The sequence below is a fragment of the Lemur catta genome, chromosome 6, assembly GCF_020740605.2.
Source record: "Lemur catta isolate mLemCat1 chromosome 6, mLemCat1.pri, whole genome shotgun sequence".
NCBI classification, from domain to species: domain Eukaryota; kingdom Metazoa; phylum Chordata; class Mammalia; order Primates; family Lemuridae; genus Lemur; species Lemur catta.
In genome coordinates, this window is record NC_059133.1 from 27,007,129 (window position 1) to 27,017,723 (window position 10,595).

The 10,595-nt window shown below is 37.6% G+C and overlaps 1 protein-coding gene across 1 annotated transcript; it reads left to right on the plus strand.

Annotated features, from left to right (window-relative positions):
• The first annotated feature begins 393 nt into the window (after positions 1-393).
• CCER1 (coiled-coil glutamate rich protein 1) lies at positions 394-1,772 on the plus strand. Its single transcript, XM_045555125.1, has one exon. The coding sequence runs from the start codon at positions 436-438 to the stop codon at positions 1,624-1,626; it is 1,191 nt and encodes a 396-aa protein (XP_045411081.1). The 5' UTR covers positions 394-435; the 3' UTR covers positions 1,627-1,772.
• Positions 1,773-10,595: the final 8,823 nt, after the last annotated feature.

Genomic DNA, 10,595 nt, shown 5'->3' on the forward strand with positions numbered 1-10,595 from the left:
CCCGAGCCACCTCAGTCCGGCCAGGACGGCGACGCGCCCGGGTTGAAAGGGAGCAGCAAGGTAACGCGCAACCCCTGCCTCCCCGTCCCCAGCCCGTGCCTCTGCTGAGGCGGGTGTATGTGGGACCCGGGAGCAGGTCTTACTGCGTGTCACCCACCAACACCTTCCTCCCCCACCATCCTTACCCAGCCCCAGTCCCACCCAACCCACCTGGGCGAGACAACCAGGGTACGAAGGACAAGAGATTATGACAGACCAGCGCGCAAGCAGGGAAGAGAGAGGCCTCCTGGAGAGGAAGGCGTGACCCCAGGGACACGCATGTGGTGCTGCGCGGAGAAAGGGTTACACGAGGCTCTAAAGACAGTCCGATCTGGCCAAACTTCATAGCTTCTAGGACGCTACCATTTATTTAGACCTCTAGGAACTCCCCGAACCATGACCCAGACCCTCAACACAAAGGAGGACCCTCTTAACCTGGCCGGCGGCTGGGCATCCTCGGCCCCCTTACGCACGTGGTCGTCCTGCCAGCGAAGGCGCAGGGGTGCCCCAATTTACAAGCGACGGCACGGCTACAACCCCAAGGCGGAGTATGAGCCCCCAAGAAAACAGCCAAAGCAACAATATGGCCCCGGCTCTTGGTTCCGACCACCACCCCGACGGCCCAACTGGGCCGTGTGCTCTAACTGGGGGAGCTGGGGAGGGCCCTGGCACCCACCTCCAGGGGGATTCTGGAACCCCCCCGGCCCGATGCAAGTGATTCGGGTGTATGGCCTGCACCCGTTCTGCCTTTGCTGCTGCTCCTGCTGGTGCGGGCCCTGGAACCCCGGCTGGGCGAGGCCTCCAGGCAGGAAGAAGCGCTGGGGTCGCAGGGGCCGCCGCCACCCTCGCCGCTCCTCCCCGAGGAGCCCACCTGTGAATCTGAGAACGCTGCTGCGGCCGGTCAACTTGTACGGGTGGCGGGCGCCCGGCATGCGAGCGCCCCCAAACACCACTCAGTTCATCATGAACCAGATCTACGAGGACATGCGGCAAGAGGAGCTGGATCGCCAGCAGGAGGCGCTGAGGGCAGAGCAGGCCGAGGCCGGCGGCCAGGCCTCCCCTGCTGGCTCCTCGGGTAACGACGCGCCCCCCAGCGGCGGTGAGTACGACACAGAGCTGCCAGCAACTGTGTACGGCTTTGGGCAGAATCCCGCTCTAGCATTCAGTCCTGCCCCAGAGGAGGAAAATCAGTCCCCCGCCCCGCAGCTGATGGAGGAAGAGGAAGAGGAGAAAAATGATGATGAAGAGGAGTGTGATGAAGACGTGTGTGACGGAAAGGAGGAGAGTGAGGAGGAAGAGGCAGAAGAAGAGGAGGAGGAGGAGATGGAAGAGGGTGACTACTTGGAGGAGGGGGAGGAGGAGGAAGAGGACGCAGAGGAGGAGCTAGAAGAGGAAGAGGAGGGGCTGGAGGAGGATGAGCAGAGAGAGGAAGAAAATCATTTGCCATTGGAAATGCCTTTATCGTTCCTAGTAGGGGCTGAAGAAGAGAGAGAGAACTATATAAACTATACTTACTTAAGCTCAGAACAGATAATTCCCGAAGTGCCACAGGAAACTCTACTCATGGTGCAGGACATTAACTGTTAAACATCAGGAAAGGGATTGAGGAATGGGATGGAACTGATTTGAGGCTAAAATGGATTAGCAACTTATTAAAAACTGATTAAAAAGTGAGTTCCACTAAATAAACATATCTATGTAAACCCCTTCTTTGGCCATTATAAAATATTTAAACATTGGCGTGTTTGTGTATGACTATGGGTGGGGGTGGGGGAAGCTTTCAAATATAATTTTATTGGAAACAATTAAAGGCCAAATATTTTATCACTAAAGTTTGCATATTTTCATTTGGTGTTCTCCCCTCTAGACAACTGAGGTTTTTTTGTTTGTTTGTTTTTAATTCTGGTAATGCTGAAAAAGAGTTTCTTTTTGTAACAGATTTATACAACATTAGATATTTTGACTGTTAGATGCTTAAGAAGCACACACCATGAGGATTGAAGGTCCACCAGTGCTCTTAACATAATCGAAGCCATTTTAAAACCCAGTATTTTTCTAAAATATTTTTCCTTGTAGATTTTTCACCTTCAGTGTTCATTTTTGAGGGTTGTATTTTGGTAACCCCATTTGCAGTCTTTTGTGGCATCGCTCATTTATATTCCTTGTTCCACAGTGCTATGGATCTTCCTCAGAAGAACATGAAGTTGCTTCTGTGGAACTGGTTATCTGCCATGGCCTCAACAATCCATAATCCATGCATGGAGAGGATTCCCCATGGTCAGAAGTCAACTTGCACATCTAGTTAAAATCCAAGGTAACTGCAAACTATGGAACATAGCTTAGGTTTTGACACCTTGTTCCTGGATATAGTCCTTGTCATAAGTTCAGAGAAATCATAAAAATTGTTTTTGCAGGATGGATTTTTTTTAAAAAAGATTATTGACCTTTTATGGGTGGAATATCTTGTTTCCCAGTTTGTCCTCCTTATAAAGGAGGGTAAAAGATGTGTAAGTGTGAGCCTGTGTGAACTAGTTTCTGATAATATCTAAACAATTACCTATGGGGAATACATCATTTAAAATAATTTCTTTTGTTCAAACATTTTTAGAAAGTAATAATACATTTCTTCATGGGCACGTAATAAAAGGTTCCATCCATAGCATAATTCCAGAATATCCCTAGATGAAGAAGTTGAACCTGCCTTTTCAAAAATTATATCTTTTGCCTTTGAACCACAACTTGGTATTTATTTGTTGAAGAGAAGACTATATGGTGATAGCTTACCTAGATGTGGATTGTTACTCATATATCTCACTCCAGTGTATTTCAGCTTTCAAGATGATAAGTTTAAACTGTTAAATTAAAAAATAATTAATTAAAGTATTAAATAAGAGTACCTTGTCTCTCATTTCTCATTATTTGAACATCAGAAATCTATGCAGCAATGAATCAGTGGCCAAAAGAATAAACATAAAAAGTGGGGAAAAAAACTAACACAAACATTGTAGGAATTTTAAAATTACACTGAACATTCCAAACTGCAGCAGAGAATAACCAAACATTTAATTTTACTCTTAAGAAATCAATACTTCCCTATAAGATGCAATTTCTGAATGACCTGTAAAAGTAGTTTAAAATTGGTCATCCATATGAGTTTCTATTACTGTTCTAATGTGTATGTGTAGAGATAATCAAGAATCCTGCTCCTGATATTGGTCAATCAATCCTTAAAAGTCATAGCCTTTAAATACTAAAGTCACTCAAAATAATCACTAGGCCAAACTTAAGTAATAGGTTCTCATTAAAGAAACCATTTCATTTAAGATTGAATTTCTTCACAATCACACCTAGACAATTCACAATTTCTTCCTTTAAAAGATTCTACTTTTAAACTTAGAGATTCAACACATATTAATTGCCTTCATATGTACAAGGAATTATTTGTTAGTCATTGTAAGGGATGTAAACATGAACAATGCCTCAGGAGCTGACATTCTAGTTCATGTACCATTATGCACTAAATATTCACTGAACTACTAGGGACCAAGCACTGTGAATAGTGATAAGGCTACAATGGTGACAACACCCTTACTCTCATGTTGTTTACAGTTCATTAGAAAAACCTGACAAGTGAAGAGTTAGATAAATTTGTCACCATAAGTATTCCGAAGAAAATGTACCACTATAAAAACATATATCACAGGGGAACCCAAGACTGAAGTTGGGGATGTTTGCTGTGGGCAGAGGGGCCCCTGAATCTAAAGGCCAAGAGCTGGGAGGAACTTGGTGCTGTTGAGAACTGAGGACATAAAGACCAAAGTGTCTGAAAGGAGCAGCCAATGACAAGTGAGAGAGGTAGGCAGAAGGCATGTTATCTATTCATTCCTGTGTATCCATATCTTCTGAAATAGACACCAGCAAAAATAAAGGAAACAACTATTATTCATCACTAATTTTCTACCTGAACTTATTTTTTTATTAGCTAAATAATTTTTTATTAGCTAAATCCCAAAGGCAAATGTAAAATGATTAAGCCATGTTGGGGGTTGGAGGGATAGGTCACCCAGTACACCTATCAGTACAATTTTCCCAGATCTCCCCCACCACTGTCACATAAGGAAGGGAAGAGTACTAGGGTTTCTTGCTCAGCATGATTAGAGTACCACAATTCTCAACTCCCTTGGAGAACTTCCTGTACAGGTTATTCAGCACAACCTGATGATGATTCAGGCAACTTTAAAGTATTAGTATGGCTCAGAATAAACAGAGTCTTTAGCTTTAGAAAAAAGTGTGCACTTGAAGAAAAAATACAATTTTCCAAAATAAGTTTATTATTATTATTAAAATCAATTCAAAACTTTGTAGGGTGAACACAGTGATAATGATGTGCCACTTAAGCTTTTCTTTCAAGAATGGAGCTATTATTTTGTCAGTTGTCAGAAAAATAACATTATAAATCATCATAGACATGTTTAGAAGGCCAAGACTTGATAACCATCTTTACTGTCTAATCTGAGGTGTTTTTACATGCAGAGGTGCTGGAATTTTCCTCTCCTAGTGACTGACAGCATTTCTTGAATTATCTCCATTACTTTGTCTCCCCAGTAACTCAGAGGGATTTTTTTTTTCTGTGAAAATATTAGTCCTCTAAAGCTGGTAAATACACTTGACATTTAGAGATCAACCCTGAACTCTGAGTATGATTTCATAAAACTTTAGAACATCTGTATATGAAAAAGACGGTATTTTCAACATATTTAGTTCCATTAAGATAAACACAAGAGGTGAAATAATCTCTTGCCAGCTACACCAAACCTACAGATCTGGGAAGTAAATGATATTAATACTAACATCACTCCATAGGTAATCTGGGGGTGAGGGAGTGGATAAGACTAAGAAAACTGCTTCTTTAAATTTTGTTTTTATTTTAGCAGCATAAAAATATGATATATGCAGTTATGTTGTTTGTATTCAGACATGTTCATATTAATTAAACAATTGAAAGTTATTAATGCTTCCAAATCACTTTGGCCCGGATCATCTTGAGTGTTTAAAGCAAAATCAGAATGTGGCTGTGTCTTAGCTGTTTCAATACTAGCATTTTTTTTTTTGATCTATTCAGTTTTAGCTAATTACTAGAACCTCCCAACATCAAGGTCAGCTGATAGAAAGGAAGAAAAAGATGTAGGCATGGGATGGGAAGACCTGGATGTGTGTTGCCCTGCTGCCTTGGTGACCTGTGGTGATAGCCACTTGCCTTGGGTTTCTGTTTCCTCAAAGATAGTAACCATACTCTATTATCATTTAGGCCTATTGTGAAGACCAAATATCCACTATTAGAGAAGAATTGTTTCATAGACTATAAATCACTATTGATGATTATAAATTCAGTTTAATGGCGGTATTTTATAAAGTTAGGATCTCACTTAAACTTTAAACATTAGATCATTCTAGATTTATTAGTAAGTCCAGGAAATCTTATCTCATTGCACTTTTGTTGGATTGAGGTATCCAGATGTTTCAGTTGTGACCACTGAACTGAGCATAAAACAACTTGTCCTTGAAATTTAGTTTCTTTCGGCTTCAGGTAAAACACTGTGCAAATGTACACTGTGCACATTGTCTAGTGCCTTCACATTGAAAGTGTGGTCTATGAATCAGCAGCATTGACACTACCTGAGAGCTTGTTTGAAATGCTGAAGCTGAGGCTTCCCTCAGACTTACCGAATTAGAATATGCTTTCTAACAAGGTCTCTAAGTGATACACATGCACATTAAACACCTAGAAGCTCTGTAGTTTAGGGGTTAGATCCATTGCAGAGGTCTCATAGGAATTTAATGGTTAAGATTATGGTTTGTGCATTGAAAACTTTTATCATTTACTACTTGTGTGATCTTAGGTATGTTACTGAAATTTTGGCTTTTTATTTTCCTCAGCTATATCAACCTCCTGAACTAAAGGAGATTATGAAGATTAAGTGGGCCAAAACTTACCCAACACTTTGAATAGTGGCATTCAATACCTCCTAGCTATAATAAGTATTCAATAAATATACAAATGAGGTAATAGACATATTACGTGGTGTCTAAAAGTTACTTATTAGTGAGAACAATTATAAATGTCAAATCTCTCAAAATAATTAACAAAAGGATTCATTAACTCTTTCCTGTTTTTCCCAGGACAACCACAGTTGCATTACTTTGAGCTGCACATACTATTGTGCAGACTATGAGAACCAATTAAATCTCTCCAGCTAAACTCATTCCCTAGATAAGATTTTTTGTCCTTTATCTCTCCCTCTGCTCTTGCCTAGGTCAATGATGTTTCCTTTCTTCCTGTGACTGACATGAACACCCTAATGGCTGGTGCTAAGAATTACCCATTCTTTCCTATATAAGCAATGGATATTTGAATGCATCTTTTCAAAATCAAAATACATGCAATTGTAATACTTGAAGAAACTCTTTTTGTTAGTAGTTGTTTGATATTTTATATAAATGATATAATGAAAATCTAACACATTGAATAATATGTATATGTATATCAATATACATACTTGGTAGGAAAAATACTTGATTGGGATAAATTGGTCTAAATGTTTTGCTTCTCATCTGTAATTAAAGTAAAATCAATGTTTTACTTTAGAAAAATATTCCTAAGATTTATAGGTAATTTTAGAGGTATGTAAGACAACTGGATATCATTCATAATATTAATATTACCACTGTATTGAAGGTTCCATTTTATGCTACATTTAAAGCCAAGCTCATTGTAGATAAAAATATGAATATATGAAAATGCCAAACAATATTAAATACCTTTTAAAAGACACCTTTGTAAAACACTTGCTCAGAACATAAACCTTAGATTTCAAAAAACATTTGAGCACATGCAAGATTCCTAACATGCATTATCACATTTAAACATATAACTACCCTGTGAGCTAATTCTTTATTTTCGTTTTATAGATAGATGAATGACCTGAAATTCAAAGAATTGTTTCAGAATTCAAGTCCTCTAGTTTTAGTTCAGTGTTGTAGGTACACTCTGTTTCTTGAACACACTGTCGTTTTATTTAAAACAATCTACCTAGAAAAAAAATTTCCTTTAATAAATTTCACCTGAGTTCCCAGGAGGGTAGGAAGACTATGGTCTTTTCAATGTGAGATTGATAATAGAGGCACCTGAGGAAGACATACTGATATCCCTGTCTCAATTATAATTCTTATGCTGGTTCACACAAAGTCAAGAGCGTGATACACAAGGTTGATTCACCCTTGCCAGGCCACTGAGCTGGGATCAATCATCTTAGAGTAGGAATGCTATTCATGTGGTCAAGAGGAGTTAAAAGTGATTTATTTGGAGAGATCAAGACACTGAAGGACATCTTAGAATACACTGCTATACCTATATATTGCTGTATAGTAATATGTTATAGTTGTTCTACTACTAGGGCAGGGTGGGAGGTAGGGAGGCAGTGTTTGACACACATGTATTCCCGGAACAAACTATATTTAAATACTTCTCTGGCAATGCCTCAAGTCAAGCATACTTTCACTTCAAAATATATTCAGTCACGATGTGTATAACAAGTGCAGAATTTAACTTTTAGATGTCAACCATTTAGAAAATCTGCTTACATATAAATACACATATATAAATACAGACACGCGGCAGAGTTCCTCTAACAGAAAAATCCTATATTCAGAAGGATCCCCAAGAGGAGGGACAGACAATCGCCCTCCTTGAGTAATGAGCAGCTAAAGGATGTTACATAATAGAAGTACAACGTTCTATGGAACTGCGAACACTAGCTCCTACTGCTTTGTAATTTAAAGCCCCTAGTGAACTTCAGCAAATTGCCAGTGCCATTTCTCCACTGTAGGTTCTATAGTACTCCAGGGGGTCTACCTTATTATAACAAACTGATTTCCAGCATGAAGACCATGCATGGATTTCTAACTCTGGTTTCCGTCTACTAGAGTATCTATAGTTATTGCTGTTACTGTAAGTTTTGTTTAATTCATTATATTATGGGGATACAAACATTTTGGTTACATGAAATGCATTTGCCTTGCCCAAGCCAGGGCTACAAGTGTGTCCTTCCCCCACACAGTGTGCCCCATTTCCATTAGCTGTAAGTTTTAAAAATACAAACAAATAGCTTTAAATCAAAAGCTTATAGGCTTTGTGTATTGCAGTCATGAGCTCAAATCTCTTAATACTCCCTTTATTTTATACAAACAGTATTTGAATGTTTCCTATATGAACATCACATGCAAAACTATTTTTTACATCTTAGAATCGATGGTCCTATTTCCAACAAGTAGTTCCGGTTTTAAGATTTTTTAAAAATTAACCTATGACCACCAGTTGGCCCTAGTTTTGCACTAAAGCAAAAATAAACAAACATAATGTATTCCAAACACAAAAAGGACTTGGATATATTTGGACACTTTTTTGGGGAAGCACCTCTAATTCTTCACACAACTGCTCATGTTACATAGGTTTCCACATACCATCCTGGTAGGCTGCTTCATCTTAAATCCTTTTTTTTAGATGTTTCTTTTAAAATGGGTTATTCTCAATTTAAGACATCAATCACAGACTTCAAGCTCACTAGTGCACTCTTCTCATGATCTGGACACTGAATTTCTATTCATCTTTATATCACTGCATCACACTATTAAGGTTGTGCTGCCTAAATTCAATAGCGTTATTTTTAATAAATAAATACAAAGCAATACTTAAGAGAGCTTAGACAGTACCAAGAGTTGTAATAAAAATTTAATGATTACTACAGTGTTATTTTACTTTTTGATTTCTTTCAAATTCTATTGGTGGTATTTCATAATTCCAGTAAAGTTACCTTGAGTAAACTTTTAACGTCTAAGAATAGAAATATATATTTCTCTTTAAAAGTTTGGGATTGACATTAGCTAATATTTTTAGCTGTTATGTAAGCTATTATTGTTGCCATCTTCTGATATTTTCATATATTATTTGATATTTTTATGATTGATAGCTGTTATTATGCATTATTGAGCATTCTCTTTTATGAATATATTAAGATTTTTAGCATGTAATTTTTAGTCCTAGCAATTTAAGACTCTTAACGGGTGTTAATTTGCCATTTCTCACAAAAGTCACTATTTGACTAGACATTTTTTTTATATTAAATTTATCAAATTTAATACCAAAAGCTGAATTTCAATGCTGCCATATATAATTACAGGCTTTTATTTTTATTAATGTTCATTAATTATAGAATTTCCTTGAACTGGAGATTATAATATACAATGGCAAGCTGAGGTCAAGATTTCAGTGGCTATACGTTTTCTTCCCCCTCCCCAGTGGATTTTCCAAAATAAATGTTCACCTTTAAAAAAAAAAAGGAATATTTAAAGTTTTTCTTTTTTTGAAAAAAGTTTTCTGAATTCTACCCTGTTTCCTGCACAAATATTTAAATACAAATGAAAGTTTATGAAACTAGCTTTCCTTTCTCTTCTTTCATCTCTAGTTTGCCTTCTTAGGCAAAATTTTTGCTTTGTAACTTCCAATATATTGGTGCCACCTAGTGGTAAAGGTAAAGCATTTAAATGTGACTAATCAGTGTGTTCCTGTTGCATTTACAGATGCATTTTTTGGAAGACATAATACTCTACTACATATAAAAAGGGTATTGCAATGGTGTTGGCACAAGTACCATATTCAGATATTTAAATTATGTATTTGAATGTGTTGTCATATGGCTCATTGTTTAATAATTAGTATCTTTTTGACCTATAAGACTAAGCTATAAACTATCGAGGTGTGTAAAGAGAGAAAACATAGGCTGAGTTCTTGGATTTTTATGGATTATTATTTTTATACAGATATAATAATTTTATATTATTAATTATATTTTATCTAAAGGCATTTCTACAAAAAATTTATTTTGAATTCCTTTTGACATTAACGCCACTAGTTAACATTAACAATCTGCATTGACAGTGTTATCTTGCTTTTAATACTGACAATAAAGAAGACAACGAATTTGCTAATTATATGCTTAACTTTTAAATCCAAATTGCTAAAACTAATGCTTGACACTTGAATCCTCAGAAATAAAAATGAAAATATATGTCCATCAGCTTAGTTTTATCAGCACCACACTCTAACCAACTGAGCTAACCGGCCAGCTCATCAGCCTACTTTTAAAAGCAATACTTGTGATGGTCAATCCCCTCCTGGGACTAAAGCATTGTTTAATTATTAATGGTCATGGCCACTAATTAGAGTATATCTTGTTAGAGAAAGAAGCAAACCTGTGTGTTTGCTGGTCTGGCACCCAGAGGATAATTAATATTTTTATTACTGCCCCATTCCTAGCTCTTTCCAGCTGCTTAACAACTTATATTGGGAACATAAATCTGAGAGGCAGTTTCTTCATTTACAGCTATCTTAGTAATGCATATAGCATTTGCTCCAGACCACCTCTAGAAAGAGTAGATACTCCTGCATCATACTTCGTTAATACTTCACTCGATTGATACTTCCATTATATTTTTCTAAT

Bases quoted from the DNA above. Each gene is read 5' to 3' on its own strand.
- CCER1 (XM_045555125.1), top strand. From the start codon at position 436: ATGACCCAGACCCTCAACACAAAGGAGGACCCTCTTAACCTGGCCGGC.